General features: G+C 38.1%; 1 protein-coding gene across 1 annotated transcript in view; it reads right to left on the minus strand.

Moving 5' to 3' along the window:
- LOC149787541 (uncharacterized) overlaps positions 1-18,010 on the minus strand; it is a 591,304-nt gene that overhangs the window by 46,104 nt on the left and 527,190 nt on the right. Inside the window, exons 106-108 of the mRNA XM_089975575.1 lie at positions 12,443-12,832; positions 9,864-11,661; positions 1,231-6,869 (exon numbers count right to left, since the gene is read on the minus strand). Coding sequence (XP_089831701.1) covers positions 1,231-6,869; positions 9,864-11,661; positions 12,443-12,832 — 7,827 coding nt within the window. The remainder of the gene's footprint in view (positions 1-1,230; positions 6,870-9,863; positions 11,662-12,442; positions 12,833-18,010) is intronic.

Here is an 18,010-nt window from a genome sequence, read left to right on the forward strand (position 1 = left end):
AGCAAAAAAAGAAGAAAGAAAAAAAAAAGAAAATGTAACTGAAAAACTGATCACCTAATTATGTAGAAATGTTACCAGTTCAAACGTGTATTTCCAGTCATATTGCATTTTATGCCATGTGAATTATTTGTACATATTTACAGAGTCATTGAAATAAATTTTACTTAAAAGTTCACCTGGCTTTATGTACCAAGGAATACTTTTTGCAAACTTATTTGTCTGAATATCAACTCCAGACAATTGCAAGGTTACTATTTTTGCAAAGACTGGGTACATTCTGAAGGCTCCTTGAAAATTTGAATACTGTTTTAATGTAATGTCCACAATTTGCGATTGGATTATATAACAAATTAACAGCAAAATGTAAATAAGTTGAAAAAGGAAACAATTTGACAGAAAATGTTAAAATGTTGCAGATGCATTCAGGCCATCCAGAAAAATCAACTTTCCATATAAAGCATATTGTTTTTAGTGAAGGCCACACCAAACTTAATTTGCTAATGATAATCTGGATAATAATAACTCAAATTAAAATTTGCTTTTTTCAAGATATTTGTGGGAGAATGTAAAGAAAATGTTCTGAATGTGATTGTGATACCTGGGCTCTTGTCAAAACCAAGTCAAGTTCTTAAAAAAACATTTAAAATAATTGATGTTGTTGTAAGGTTTAATGCCATTTTTCAGCACACGAAAGGCTATACATAGCAGTCAGTATCAATGGTGGAGGAAGAACCTGGGAAAACCCCGGAAAGAACCAGCGACCCATGAGAAGCTACTGGCAAGCTTTCTCACATACCTACATTGGCCGAATCCGAGACTTGAACCCACGCAGACAGAGGTGAGATAAAATAATTGAAGATCAATTCCTGATATAAGAAGATAAATTTTACGGTATAGTAGTTCTTCAAAATGGTGAAATTATTGCCAAAATATGGCAGCATACTTGTTGGTCAATTATACAAACCTGAACATATCATGATGAAGCCTAGATATTTGTTAAAACGGACATTTAAATTATTCAAATCATCAAGAATTATTACAATTATAAAAAAGTAATTTGACCTCTCTTTGCAATGCTAACCATAGTTATGAGATATATTAGGCTTCTAACTAAAGGAATAGGGTATTATTTTTAAAAGGAATAGGGTATTATTTTTAAAAGGAAGTTTTGAACTAGGCATAACTAATTAGTGTTCGGGTGATAAAACAGAACATAGACCATGAACTTACAGTTATGGTAAAGGTATTGACTTGAAGAAGTGTGTAGTCACCAGGCTCTGCCACAAGCCCATCTGAAGCTAGGTTTCTTCCTTTCCCACCAAAATCTAGAACTGTGCCATGTGGACCAGCAGCACACACTAGCACTCCTGAAGATGTGTGAATGTCATGAGTTTCCACCTCACAGTTAGTACCACTGTATCCTTTTGTGCATGAGCTGCATGCCTTGTCCCCAGCCCAATTCTCCACACAGTAACATTCACCAGTGTCCACATCACATTTACCATGTTGGCTGCATGTGTTTTCATAGCCACCAGGACATTCAAAGTCACACATGGTCCCCCAAAAACCACTGTTACATTCACAGTACATATTGGTATCATTGATATGGTTAATATTTGGAGTTCCAAAGACACATCTTTTGTCACAATTTACTCCAGTCCATATTGGGAATGGTCTATTTGCAAACATATTACATAAACCTTGTCCAGGCCAAATTTTGAGATCCAGTGTGTATTGACAAATTGTGGATACTGTTAGAATGGTGTCCATACTAAAATCTTCATTGCCACCAAGCATTACATCTTGCATACAACTCAGGTAGAAGAAACTGAGTGTAGTATTTATGGTGCCACAGGTTGCAGAGATACCTCCAGAAAGAAACAAAGATCTGCATTTGGTGTCCACATTACTAGCTGGTCTGACAGTGGTCATAAATAAATCTGATTCTTCTGTTCTCTGGATGTTAATGTCAGAGTATGTCCAACTTGTCCCAGGATAACTACATGTAATCTTCCATTCATTTACAAAATCCAGAGACTCAAGACCAGAACCATCATCAAAGTTCCAGCCTAATGCCAAGAAAGAAATTTTAGTCCTGATGTTGACCTTCCAGTTCACAGCTATCTCGGCTGGAGAAAGGATTCTATTCCAGACCAAGATTCTGTCAATATCAAGTACAGCCATACCTAGAGGCTCTGTTCCTTCACCACTTACAGAAATTTGCCAACTTCCAATAGCCATGGTACCTCCCATAGGGAAACATCCAATTCCAACTTTCACAACTGTGTAAACAGATATATCTTGACCACAGATGTAGTGAAATATCAGGATCCCTGTCTCACTATTATATATTACAGCGATGTTACTCCACTTGTCTGCTACAACTTGAATTGAAGTGTTTATGGCAGAAGATCCATAATGAATATGGAAAAAATTTCCAAAAATTGTCAGGCCAAATGTTTTATCAAGAGCATAAGTGAAGATGGTTCCTCCTGTGGTTGCACCTAAAATTCTAACTCTTAGCTCAATAGTCATTTTGGTCCCAGTCCATACAGTGCTATCCATAGGTTTAGTGATCAGCCATCCTTTATTGATGCTGACAGCATATCCTGCTGTTGGTTGATGGATGGATGTAAATAGGCTGGAATTGTAGATGACTTCAAACATCTTGAAGTACCTCAGAATGACTGAAGATGTTAAATGTATAGTTTGGGAGACAATAGCTATTCCTTCTGCCTTGATTAGACATAGGTGATCATTCCAATGACAATTATGGTGCAGCTTTTCACAGACACCACAAACACCTACAACATTACTTGAACATAGTGATTTGGATATAGTTAGGAAAATATCTAGAAATCCTTCCTTAATGCTGACTTCCATCAAAAAATCTTTTGGTCCAATGACATGATAAATCCTTGGATCCACTTTTTTCAGCTGGTAATCTTCTGTTATCTTTTTTATGTCATGAATGACTGTATTTACACCCATGAATGTTACAGTTCCACCTTCAATTCCACTGATTGTTACCACTTTATTGGATATTTTGATGGCACTTGATATAATGCATGTTCTGAAATGACTGCATGGACCTTTTTGTACTTGTATTTGTATATCAGACCTTTGCTCATAAAACTGGAAGATACCGTTGTCAGTGAACTGTAAATTTGCTCCATCTAATGTAGATAGATGGCCATTGCCTGTCAGAGAACACTGATAGGACTTTATCTTTGGTAATTTCTGTATTGCAAATGAGCAAACCTCACCTGTCCATCCAATGGCACAATTGTTGCATGCAGCTCCCCGCCAATTAATGTTACATTCACACCGACCTGTGGCTTGGATGCAATGACCATTGTTGTTACATGGATTCAGTGTTCCTCCAGGGCATATATTAGTGCATGATGAGCCCCAATACCCATTTTCACAAGAACATGTGCTTGATGAATTTTCTACATTAGGATATCGACATTCTAGATCACACAAAGGTCCAGTCCAAAGTGAAAATATGTTTTTAGAAAAGACTTGACAGAGTGTTTTTCCTGGCCAAGAGGACAGTTCTAGTTGAATTTGACAGAAATCCGCTAAAGCAATGGCTGCTATGACAGATATATCCATGCTTCCACTTGATGCGACATGACTTACACAAGCAATGTAGAAAAACTCAAATTTTGAAGATTCCATTCCACTACATGCTGAATTCAAAAATGTTTGGTAAATGACTGAATAGCATTTTGCTTCAGCAATGGTTTGTATAGTTGAATTTAGTAAGACATGGAAGGGTGGGATAATTTCTGGGTTGAATGGCAAACTTGATGTCATCCATTTTACTGCAGTCCCACTCCAAATATGTCTGACAATATGGATGTTATTATCACCTTTCAGATCATGTACTACTAATCCTTCTCCTTCATCAAACCTCCAGCATGCCACAATATTGTTTTCTGAGAGTAAACTGACTTTAGTAAATGAGTATTTACGAACTTCATCATACGGAAGCCCAATCTGCCAAATTCTGACTTCGTCTATCTCCCCAACAAAAATGGTAGATGTTGGAGGATGAAGTGTAGGGTCAAATGGCTGCCTCCAGCTTCCAAAGGTTATCACACCATTTGGCTTCAGAGGAATTAATGTCGAGTTAAATGTAAGAGTAACATGTTCCATGATGCTTTTGCTGTATACATATACAACAAGCTGGGATGAAACTTTAAGCCATACTAAAGTCAGATGGTTCCATTCAAATGGCTGCATGGTGAGGTTTGTGTCATAAATAGCATTTCCAACTTGTATTTTAACTGTCACATCCAGGTAGACACAGAACACTGTTTCATGTGAATAGGTGAAGATAACTCCTTCTCTGCGGTGAGGTTGTATGTAAAGCTCCAATGTTATATCATGTTCTTCATTTATGACATCTAATAAAATGCCAGTTGAAAGAGAGCTTCCATTGAATAGAAGCGAATGTCCAGCTCCTGTTGAAATCATAACTTCTCCATATGCATTCTGACTGAAGAGGACTTTAAACAAGCTCTGACTCACTGCCACATTCCACCTTGACTTGAAAGTTTGAATACCTGATGTGCTTCTCAAAGGCTGGCAACTTCCAAAGATGTTGTCTTGATGTTCACACAGAGAACGGTGTATTTGTATCGTTATACTAAGATACTGCCCTGACACTCGTACCTTACAATAGAAATACTTGTGGAACTTGCCTTGTATTTGATATGTTGACTGAGCTGAATGTTCAATGGTAAAATAAGTCATGCTTTGTATTAAACTCTCATTGAAATAATGAAGTTTTCCATTTATCCATATTACTTCCTTTTCTGTGGATGTGTAAGCTCCTCGAACAATTATGACATCTGATTGGTGCTTGAAAGCAATTGAAGATAGACATGCAGCATTACTATAGCAATGAACTAATCTAACTTGAATTTCAAGAGGAATATCACCATCTGGTTTCAAAACATAGAATTCTCCCACATGTGTGAAAGTGAATTTCACATTCTGGAAAGTTATTATATAGGCTTGTCCAAACATGGAGGAGTTGTACTTATCTGGAACTGCAGTCTCATTTCCTGTTTGTGTGTCATTGGATGGAAGTTCTGGAAGCCAATGGTCACAGTCTGGACCAGACCATCCACTCAAGCAAGTTTCACAATCAGTTTCTTTATTGTATGTGGGATAGCAGTGGCATCTTCCAGTCTGTGTATCACAGAAGCCTTTGTTGTTACAGGGGCTTGCGATTCCTCCAGGGCAAACTTTCCCACAGTCCCATCCCCAGTATCCATGATCACAGCTGCAGAACCCATCTTCCTGTAGGTAACCAAATTTGCAGTTTGTGGAACAGAGCATTCGAAGGCCTATATTACTGGCATTTGTACACAAGTCCTGCAGAGGTGAAATTTCTGGTTGAAGTAAAGTGGTACACAAGTCAGCATATGCAGCAACCGAATAGACATAAGCTTTGTCATCCATGCTCTCAGCAATGTCCATTAAACATGCCTCATAAAAAAAGTTCATGATGGGATAGCCAAGCTTTTGACAAGTTTCAGCCATGGATGGAGTGGACAAAATATCTCTGCACTGTTTTCTCCAAGAATATGATATATAGTTCTTTGTTTCTGAGTAGTCAATTTTTTTATCTTGAACAAGGTCTGAGAGCCACCAGTACACATTTTTTGAAGGTATTACCATGGTGATATTTGATATTATATCAACTGCAATATTTTTAGTGTTATTGTTGAACGACCAAAGAGCTACAAGAGTTGTAAATTGGTTATCAACAGCAATTCTTGCACTCTGCAGAACCATGTATATATCCAGGGCTGATTTCCAGATGCGAATCTCATCTAGCTCACCAACAAAGGCAGCGAGTCTCTGTGGTGCATTTTCCTGCCAAGATCCTACTCTAATGATACCACTGGGCTGGAAAGCATTGTTACCAATGTAAACAGTATGCTTCAATACTAGCTTTGACTGCATCCATAGATAGACCTCCAGACTCCCTAGGTTTCTGCTGTACACAAGACTGAGATGGTGCCAAATCCCGATTGATATGGTGTACTTAATTTCAAAAGGTACTTGTCCCACCAGCTGGATCCATATAGTTTTGTTGAGGTAAACAATAAATGAGGTATCAGACTGATAGCCTATTATCAAACCTTCATCTTTGCTAGCTTTAATTTTGATTTCAATAGTCAAGTTGCTTCTTGTATCTATCACACTTGCCGGTAATTTAGAAGTGTATGTCCCAGAACCATTTAAGTACAAATTAAATCCATCAGTGTCACCACTCTGTGGTATGCTTATATTACCATAAAAATATATGAAACCATCAGAGGTTAGGTGCTTCAAACTCCAGAAGCTTGCAAATTCATTGTTAATGATTTTAGATGAAATCTGAGAATAGGCTACAAAACTAGATGCGCCAACCTTGAAATCATTGTCAAAATTGCCATCACAGTTGCCACACAGTCCTTCCATACCAGGAGTACAATGTGGTGACTGAAATACAACTTGTGTCTCTAAGAAGAATTCTTTTAATGAAACTTTGATGAAGATGTTCTCCGTGTCCAGACTGATATTAAGGGTTGCTTGACTTGACCACTGCAAGGTCACATTTGAAGTCATGTTGTATTTGCTATCAAATTCAACCAACTGACCATTAAGCCATGTCATAGGTCTGGTTTTGTACTTCTCATCAGTGGGTAGTGGAGCTTGAATGGTTAGATTCTGACCAGCCATGTTGATCCAAACCTGCTGTGTACAACTACTGGACTGTCCGGTGCAGGGGACTTGCTTCAAATACACTGACATTAAGTTTGATCTCAGCAGGATGACTTCTGCGTGTCTTCTCATTGTGTATCCTATGTGGAAAAAAAGTCTGAATATACTGCAATATAAATTATTTAATTCAAAATGTGTTAAATTATCCATATAATAATAAATAGTTTTTATAAAAGTTTTGCAAATAAAATCTGTTGGAAGATATAATAAAAGGCAAACAAACTGAAAGCCTGATGAAATATTATCATAAGCTTTAGAAAATTACAATAAAGTGAGTATTTTACTTCCTGGTTTGACACTAATTGCATTTTATAACATTTTTATATGGCATTTTGTAAACACTATACAACACAAACTTTTGATGTCAGACGAAGTTCCAAAAATCAAGACTCACTTGAGGTGAGCTTGATTATAACACTCTATTAAAATGAGTGCATTTACAGTGAACAGATATTATCATTTCAAATGTGCATAGAACATCTGTAACTTTATCTCATAAATGCACCATACTTAAACACCACCTATGCTGAAGGTAAAAAATATATGCTGACAACTTCTGATGCTTAAAATTAAAATGTTCAAAACACATTAACAAATTTCTTTATATATTTTAAGTTAATGTATTTGCATATACAGTGTACCTACAAGATATCCAATAGCTTAAAGATAGATCCAAAATTTTTATTTTTTTCCCAAGAAGCAGCAAAGACAGTTATTTTACAACTATATATATGTTAATCACAACTGCTGAATCTTGATAAAACCAAATTTATGCATTTTCTAATTAGCATGGACAAATTTTATGAAATATTTTATTTTTAACTCTGAGAACTGAAATGGAACTTACATATTCAAAACACATACACCAAGGCAAATTGTATTTATGGCCCATTAAGAGCTATTATATTATCTTCGATGCAAAATGCCTGTATGCAAGGACATTTAGCTACAATTAATAGAAGACTGATTTCATTGAATTTATCCTGAAAAGGAGAGCATCTAATGAAGACAATTTGCAAAGGTCAAATATTATTTTGGGAGGTTTTGATAACCATGGTGGCAATTTTGGAATACAGAATTTTTCATTATTTTCAACATTGAATCATGCTGTTTTATAGTCAGGACAAATTCATATACCAAAAGATGGAATGAAATTTGGTTTCTGAACATATAAGGTTTGTCATCTGGCCTAAAGATAGTATTATATGCAGATCAGATGGCATACATGAAAGTCTGGTATCATACTGATGAGCCAATTCCATTTTTCTGTAAAAGGTCACGGTTCATTTGCCAAAGCATAGAGACTTTCTGAAGTGGAAGTTTTAAATGCATACAGTGTCCATATCTTTGATTGTGTTGTTTCAAACACCTGCATGTAAGATTTACAAAGGCAAGTTCCTCCAGGACGTGGCTTGACTTTGTGATCTGCAAAGTCAAGCCACCTGGGACCCCCAACCCCCAATGTAAAACATACACACATTCTATGATGATGCCAAATTTTATTCCTGAAGCTTAAATTAAAAGTTATACAGAGGAAAGGAAGGTGTGACAAAGAACTTAAAATAATGACCCTTCATCTTGAACTTGAAGCTATGATACTCAAAGTGGTTTGCGGCACACTAATGATGACATATCATTGTACCTCATTTCATCCCTCAATCTCAAATGGCTTTAAAGTTATAGAGTGTAAATGCTATATTCCTTACACTGTACAAGAAGGCTAGGGACCATAAAGAAGATCAGTCCATTCAATTTTATTGGGGGTGAAATGGTTCATTGACAATACCAATTTACATATTGATACAAAGTCTTTGGAACTGATACAGAATGATACTTACCATATGCAGGAAATTTTAATTTTCAGCAGTCATGAATAATTAATAGTCATTTGACTTTTGATTCTTTAAAGAGAGAATTCATCTGAGACGACTACTGCAGACATGTGTACTCATTTTTCTTAATAAAAATGCATAATGTTAAATTTTTATGGAATGGGAGTGGGTGTTGTCAATAGTTTTCCTTCTTTGCTCACAAAAACAACTACCTGAAAACGTGTCATATTTTGGAATCTGCTTTAAGTACAGTGTGATAGATTTAATTATTTTTTGTCCCAATTCCCACACCTGGACATGTTGTAGATTAGAGTTTTCCTTGGATGAGTAAATTGCATTATTTCTTATGTTTTGAAAATAACATTATGTCTTCCAAGTGTAAGTGAGACATACAATTTGTATAAAGCATTCATCTAGTGCAAACAAAGGGCATGGTGGACAAATCAAGTCCTGCATCTGATCAAATGGAGTATTCTTCAAAACACTGAATGAAAGCCACTGACAACAAGTAGTCTGACATTTTTTAAAAGTTATCTTGTCATATAAATGGATGCTAAATATATGTCTGTCTGTAATCTGCATGCTGGAAATAAACCACTATGTCAACAACATGAAAGGGCACCACCTACCACTGACGGACCATTTAAAGATGAAAAGATTAACAAGTTCATATGTGTATCAATAATGTACTGTATTGTAAGTTGTGTATTGTGAATCATATCTATATAGGTGAATTGTTTCCCCCTAACTTTTATGCTATGAATTTTGGTGATCAGGACCATTTAAAGATGGAAAGATTAACAAGTTCATATGTGTATCAATAATGTATTGTATTGCAAGTTGTGTATTGTGAATCATATCTACATAGTTGAACTGTTTCCCCCCCTAACTTTTATGCCATGAATTTTGGTGATCAGGTTAACTACTACAACAATTTTTACCTCTGTTAAACAGAAGCACAGCCTAAATGATCTATTTGGAAAGTACAGGTAAGACTATAATGATATTATCTAACATTCCTAAGGCATTAATCTCAATTAATTATGATATATTCACTATCTTTACATATACTGATACTAAAATAAAAGGTTAGATAAACATCATATGGAATACCCACTTAATGACTTGAAGAACTAAACTAACACATAAATGTTCTAACCAAAAGTACCCTTTATCTTCCACCAAGTACTGCTCTCTGCTCAAAAGATACAAGATAAGATACACTGTCATCTATTTTCTCACCTTGACCATCTGCCATGATGAAGTGTCCATATCCAAAGCTGCTGCATATTCTGTGAGAGATGAATGGATCTAAAGCTGCAGCTGCTGAGGAACAATCCAAACCAACCCATCCTGGGACACATTCAGCACAGCCTGTGGTGACATTGAATCTCTCAGAGGAACAGGTACATGATCCATCAACAGTGTTACAGGTTCCACCTCCACAGGGGAATTCCCTGGAAACAGAACACAGGCTGTCGCAGGATGAACCAAAGAATCCCTCATAACACTGGCAAACTCCTGACACAGGGCTGTAGGAGCCAGATGGACATCGTATGTTGCAGGAAATTCCAGTCCAGATTGGAAAAGGCCTTGTTGGAAAATATTTACAGTAAGTTCTGGCTGGCCAGTTTATGGATCCTCTATCTGGCATACAAATATCAGCAAAGGCAAGAATTACTTCCATACTGTATTCTAGGTTGTTGGTGGATCTTACATTAAACAGACATTGTTGATAGAAGAATATTCGTATGTGCTCTCCTAAAGATTTGCAGGTGGCATTGAAGTGTGAGGAGTAAATATAGCTGTAACAATATCTCTTGACCTCCTCTGGTGGGTCTAGGTACAAAGAATACACATTGTATATACTCAGATCTGGGTAGCTTAGTCTGTATTCAGTCAAGTCCCACTGTGGATGTAACCATGGATTCTTGATCCATGTTAATTTAACTCCAGTTATTGGGTCCACAGATTCATATCCAGTGCCTTCATTAAGTCTCCAAACATTGGACAAACTCACATCTGTGGGAAGGACATACGTAAATGCCTTTGACAATATCTCTGAGACTGACAGTCTTTTCTTCCAAATGCGGAAATCATCATAAAAGCCAACAAAATTCCAACTGTATTTTTCAATGTCTACATCATTCTCACTCCAGTGTCCTAATATGAACTTCCCTCCAGGTCTAAGTGGTGACAAAATGGAGTCTATCTGTAGAAAGTTGCTGGTGTATGTTAGGTCCTCCTTAATAAGATAAAGGAGGACTCTTTGATTCAGTGATATCCATACTACTGAAAGATGGTACCAGACACCAGGTCTCACCACAACTCCATTTACAGTTTTTATAGCAGACTGGAAATATATGTTTATTTCATTTCCACACAAAATGATACTGAAGATCTCTTGGGCTTTGTATGACCAAATTGTTGCACATGTGCCTGCAATAGCATCAACCTTAAATTTGATCTCTACTGTTGTGTCTGAATCAACAAAGGAATAGAGTGGATCACTTACAGCATGACTTCCATTGGTCTTAATGCAGAATCCTTCACCCAGAGGGACTTTCAGTATATTAGTGAATAAGGACTTGGAAGCATGAATTATCCAAGATGGACCCCAAACTTCATGAATAGTAGCTTGTGTTAAGTTACCAGCAATGTCTGATGTTAGCATCAAACCATCTTGAGTAACAAAGTCATTGGATGGATTTCCATCACATCTGCTGAGAAGTCCAAGGGCACTTTGGCAAAGAGCAGCTGTAACTTCAATGTGCAAATCAAGGTGATTCTCAAATACATAGACGTGGATTATCATTTCACTCAACACCTCTATCTTGTAACTAGTGACTGATATCCTTGAGAGGTGAATATTTTGACTGATAACAAGTCTGGATGGTTCAAGTATTCTCTGTTTATTGTGCCAAACTGATCCATGACCAAGAGCTGAGGTCCCTGTTGCTGTTATCACCACACTGGATGAGCCAACTGACACCCCAACAGCATAGATTCCCACTGAAGCCTCTACATTGGATGATATCACCTATGAATAAAATGAAGCAGAATTGGTCAAAACAAATTTTTTAAAACTAGTTTCCTCTTAGATAATACATTATTTCCTGATTTCATAAAGTCAAGCTTAATGTTACTCCATCTCTGAATATATTGGTCCAGTAGCATTTTCATCTGTATCTAACAGTTAAGACAACATTATACATGTATGAGGAAGGATAACTGAATATAGAATAGATCTCTGCATGTATGTGAGAGCTCCATGTAGGTATCTTTTCAGTACAAATATTTCTTCTTCTAAATGAGAGGTCTCTATATTTTATAGATCTACCGACATTTGCAAACCTAGCCATTTCAAGGTTATAGGGCAGACATTTGCAAACCTAGCCATTTCAAGGTTATAGGGCAGACATTTGCAAACCTAGCCATTTCAAGGTTATAGGGCAGACATTTGCAAACCTAGCCATTTCAAGGTTATAGGGCAGAAAATAGACAGGATGCCTCCATCAATTAATAATGATACAGGTAGCTCAGTAATACCAATATGTATGTTCATTTATTCTGATATCTGAATACTGATTTGGTTTATTTCCACTTGCTGTTAACAATGGTTTAATTTCTACTTTAGACAAATAAGAAGGTCAATGGTCATCCATCCCTGCCTTGTACTTATTGTCAATTACTCTCATTCCTTCCATCTCAAAGACTATTGACTGCTGCCACTTGGGCATTCAAAAGTTCATAATGTAAGATGATACAACTTCTATCTCAATTCAACTGAATCCACTTTTAAAAAAATTGAATCAACCTACCTGTAAAACATGAATATTAAGTTTCCCTCCAAACATCAGCTGGACTGAGGTCAACAGGTACTCCCCCGGCTTGATAAAGTTGTACATGGTCCCATCATATGTGACAAAATGACCACTGTAATAACTTTTGGCTTGATAGAATCCTGACACAACAATTGGGCTTGACAGGAGAGCCACTGAACAGTCAGCTCCTATCCAGCCATCTAGACAGGTGCTACAGTTAGTGGATTGGTCAGCTGAGGCATAACAGCTGCAGTGTCCAGTCATAGGGTCACAGGTTCCCTTCCCATAGCAAGGTCTGGCAGACCCTCCTTCACAATTGTTCTCACACTTTGAACCCCAGTAACCTGGCAGGCATTTACAGTACTCTGTCTCATTGGCAGGTCCAGTCTGTTTAAAAAGATATAGTAAAATGTAGTTATGGGGGGGGGGTAAAATTAATTTTACTTATGCAATACTTATCTGTCACTATTGTGTAACTAATCTATTTTTGTGCTAAAAATTCACTATCTGTTCTATGTGAATACATCCTCTTTATGTTCTATGGTCATGCACAGAAGGTAGACATTACCTGTCATCTTTTTCACAGATGATGATTACACAATCATAGCAGGGTGGGAGAAGGGCATCTGGCAATAGCAACAGATAAGTATTGCATCATTAAAATTCATTTTACCACCCACACTCCCAAACTACATTTTAATAGCAGCAAGTACTTATCCTGTTGCTATTGCGTAGCTGAATCTGTCAGTTAGGTGGGTAGGCTGATGCTCTCATTAAACTGATAAAAACTATGTACTCACCAAAGAGCGAGAGGTCCATCTATAGAAGGTTGATGTCTCTATGAGCCACATGTTTTGTCATAACAATCAGACCCAGATAAAAAATGTCTGTGTTCTGTTGTGCTAATGAGCTGAGGTACAAGGAGGAATGATTGAGGTCCATGAGGTAGCAATGGCTCAAGCCTCAATGGATTTTACTATCATAAAGGAGAGGTTTCAATCAATGAAGGACTAGTATACTCATTTGATTGTGGTGACAATACAATGGGAGAGAGTAGTAGTCAAAATGTCTACTGAGACCTCAAGAAGGAGGAAGATATGCTTCCTGCCATTTATGTTTGCTTGGGAGGCATTAAGATAAAAGCAAAGAGCACACACGGGGCATACGAGTCTATCATGATCATCCATGGCACAGATGTGACAGACACTATAGATCACTATAGGCAGGGAAGCTACCAAAGAAAATTGATTTTTAGCAAGAAATCCTGGCTGGCAAAGAATGGAAACAGAAGTAAAATTCCCATTAAACTGGAGACTGTCAGTGGCAATAGACAAGGCATGAATTTCACTTTTTCTTTTCATCCTGCAGAAGTGAGAGCAAGTAGGAACAACATAGTTTTTAGTGTGAGGTCTTGAAAGGAAGCTCAGTGGTTTATATGGGGCTTTGGTTAATAACCATAAAACATAAGAAAGATTCCATCTGGGTGTAAAAGAGTGGGAGACTGATTTCCATGCCTTGAGAGAATTTAAGTGTTGGAGATGTGGAGATGGCCCTTGATAGTGGATACTGAATCTTATGATTCAAAAAGGAAGAAAAGGAAATCAGCAATGGAAGTTACAGAAGAATGGACTGGATCAATCACAGAAAATCTTTCACCTGGCATTATAGACCATGGATGAAGAAGCTCTCCTAGCCTTAACGTTTCAACTGTCAACTTGGCCTGAAAACTCATTTTGGTTGATTGATCACTTGAGGTGAGTCAGGCGTGAAAGTAAGAATGTGTGGGCTGTTGTGGAAGAAGCATCCCCAGTGTTGTGAATCCTTCCTGTAAGGTAGACACCTGGGTCAGTCAATCAACAGATCACTGAACCATGATTGCTGGGCAACATCAGGGCAATGAGAACAAGCTGAACATTGGAAGTTCTGACCTTTTGCAGAACGCGTAGCAGTCAGAATAATGGGAAGGCCTATATCAATATGTAATCCCACTAGAAGCTGAATAGAGCTACTGCCCATGCTCTCTGGTTCAGGACAGGTTGTTGATGTGGAGGTAGAACTTGGCCAGAGCCCTGGAGAATTGTGCCCTCCAGCTCTAAACGAGTACCCCAACCAGGAACCTATCCTGATTGATCCACCAGTGCAAATGGCAGTGAAATTCCAGTCCTAGTAGGACTGGGGTTGATAGAGAATATACATGTGGTTTCCACCTTGTGAGATGGAAGACTGTAGAGGTTGCACATGGAGATGTGCTAAAAGAATGAAGTTGGAAGCAGCATTCAAGGTTCCCAATAGGGACAAATTAAGGTGAGCAGATAACAAGCCTTTTGCTCATAGCATCTCTAGGAGCATCAGGATTTTATCTACCTGATCCAGAGGAACCTGGAGTAAGTTATGTTTTATGAGGAAGTTCATCGCCATGTAAACAAAATCCTGACATGGAATGAGTTTTGATTTCTTAAGGTTGGGTAAAAAACCCAACTGAATTACATGAACCAAGAGTGAAACCAATCCTGATAAAGGGATTGAACCTGAAACTATGGACCAGCCAGTCACAAAATATTGGAGAATTGGTGTTCCCAGTAATCAGAGATAAGCTACTACCATGCCCATAATTCTGGTGAAGACTCAGGTGCAGAAGAAATTTTGAATAGCAGAACCCAGAATTTTGTGGTATGGAGGAAATATTGGGATGTGTAAATTGGCATCCTGAAGGTCTATGGAGATAGCCCAATCAAAAGGACAAAAAGCATTCCAGATTGATAAGGTTGTCTCCATCCTGAAGGTTTCCTCCAAAAGAAACTGGCTGAGTGAGGAGCAGTTGATTATGATTTGAAATTTTCTGCTTTTCTTGTTGACCAGAAAGACTGAGGAGTAGAAGGTGGGAGACTAATCATTCTGGACTCTCTTGACTGCCCCTTTCAGCAAAAGGGTTTGCACCTCATCCCTCAATTTCACCAGATTGGAATGGGGAAAGAAAATGGGGGTCCTTGATAGTGGGGGTTGTTCTCAAAAATGAAGCTGATAACCCTCACAATGAAGAGGACCCAACCATTGTCAGTGATGCTTGACCAAGCACCTGAGTAAAGGCAAACACTGTCTGGCTCATTCAGGATAGGAATGCACAGAAGGAGAGGAGTAAAATTGAAAGGGCTGTCTCCCTGTTTTGATTCCTTGAAAGGAAGGAGGGTTATTATAATGGGGCCTGCACCGATCTGGGTTCCATGGAAATGATGATTGAGGTAGTCTAGCTAAAGTTTGTGGATTGGACTATGGCTGCATGTGCTTGAAAAAGTTTGCAGATGGCCCATGAGAGCGATCTGTCTGAGCATTTCCTGGCCAATCACAATAGGCCAGGAGTGGATGTGAAGGATCGATGTTGATGACACACCAAGTCTTGAGAAGCATGGTAGGTATGAGGACACCAAAGAGGGTCTAGTGGAGAAGCCCTTAGAAAGTCTTTACTCTGGTTAAGCAAGATCTATGATGAGTCAATTGCAGCATCACAGTTGATGTTCAGAAATTTAACTGAAAATGCCACAGCAACAGAAGGTGCCTGCCAGGACATCTTGGCTACAGCTTCCAACAAGCATTGTAAGGCAGCTGGATTTGATGAGGCATATTGCAGCATACTAAATGAAGTAGCTGAGAACAGGTTGACATGTGAAGCTATTGTTATGAGTAACCGGATTTTCTGCTTCACAGCATCAATTATTTAGATGAGTAGGTATGCCCAGCCTCCCACAGAAATACACACTTTGGCCACATAAGCATCCAACTGGGGAGGTTTGGTAAGCCACTTTAGGGAATGTACCCAGCAGCTGGCAGAAGAGAAAAGGGGTCTCAACGTTGAAGGAGGAACATAGTACAATATAAGATGCTGAGTGGTATTTCAGCCTTGCAAAAGCCTCTATAGTAATTCCTCAATTGTGGATGAATGTGGAAGAAATAATAGGTCTGGTTGTGTTGGTACCCAGGAAATCTTCTCCAAATTGGAAAGTATCTTTTTAGGCTGTGTGCCAGATGCTTTGGTGCACAAGTCTGAGGGTAAAAGGCTGTAAGCTTTGATTACTGCCTTATCAAAGGACCAGACCTCTTCAAATGAGAGGAAGGAGTAGACCTGAGACAAGGTGTCATTGATGCTGTTTCTGTTTTGAGCTCATTTAAGTCAACAAGGATGGAGAGGGCGTCATCACAGTCTAGTACACTTTGAGTCGGAGAATGGCTGAGCATCACTATATCTCTTGCAAGAGGGGTTATAGGAGCACTCTGTATCATGGTATGTGCTTCAACAAGAGTTCCAGAGGGAGACAAGACTGTCTACCCTGGATAATGTTACACCATTTGCCTTCAGAGTGGAGGCCACATGGTGTTGAGGTGAAGGCAGGTCATGAGTCGCAATATCACTTTGACTGTGAGGGCAAAGTCCAATAGCTTGTGAAGGCATAATGACAAAGGACCATAAGAGTCCTGTGTGTAGCCTCCAAATCGTGCACAGGATGGGATGGTAGAGGAGGGAACTTTATCCTTACCCAGGTCAATATGGGAACTTATAACTCTCAAAATTATTTTACAAGAGGGACCTTCACATAAATGGCATTATTGTTGATTGTCTCTACTAGAGAAGTCATTACCATGTCTTGCCAGTAACAATCAAGATGAGAAACATTTTAATTTGACATTTCCAATCCAAATCATTTACAAACTGAGTGTTGAAACGTCTCTGATATTCTTGGGTGATAAGATTTTCAAATTAGTCAGTGTGGCAGCCATACTGGATGTAAGATCAGCACCGTTTTCATTTAGCACAAACTAGACACCATTAGAACACTTTTAGTGAAAGCCCATGTTGATATCTGGATTCAGTCGTGAGAAATAGTGACAAGATTTGCAATATATTCATTGTGGCAGCCATATTTGAGGTCAGATTTGCATGATTTTCTTCAGGAGCAATTAAAACTACCATATCATTACGACTCTCCATTTAAGAGGAATAGCACTAAATAAGAAAGAAAAATCAAGATGGTTACCATGGTGACATACTGGATATTAAATTTGTACCCTCTTGACTTAGTACCAACTAGATATCATAGAAGTCTTTGGTGAAAACCCAATGCTATTATGACTTTTCGTCTAGAAGGAATAACACAAAAAGTTTAAAGATGGCCAATGCAGTGGCAATATTGGATATCCAACTGAGTTTTATTTGCAACCAGATAGCACAAGAAAAGTCTTCCAATGAAAACCCCATTCGTATACGACCTTCCATTCTGGAGAAGTAGCAATATCAAGATTTCCAACATAACAGCTGTGGTTACCATATTGGATGTCTGGTGGCACCATTTTTTCATTTAGGACCAACCAGATGTCATAAGAAGTTTTCTGGTAAAAGAACCATGCTGATATGTCTTTTTGTTCAGAAGTAATAGATGTCACATTATTTTCAAGATGGCTGCCATGGCAGTCATATTAAACATCAGGTTGGCACTACTTTCATTAGGTCCAAGTAGAAATTGTAAAAAGTCTTTTAATGAGAACCCCATGTTGCTATGATCCATTCAAGAGAAT

The sequence above is a fragment of the Sinohyriopsis cumingii genome, chromosome 11 (assembly GCF_028554795.1).
Source record: "Sinohyriopsis cumingii isolate HCF-2022 chromosome 11, ASM2855479v2, whole genome shotgun sequence".
NCBI classification, from domain to species: domain Eukaryota; kingdom Metazoa; phylum Mollusca; class Bivalvia; order Unionida; family Unionidae; genus Sinohyriopsis; species Sinohyriopsis cumingii.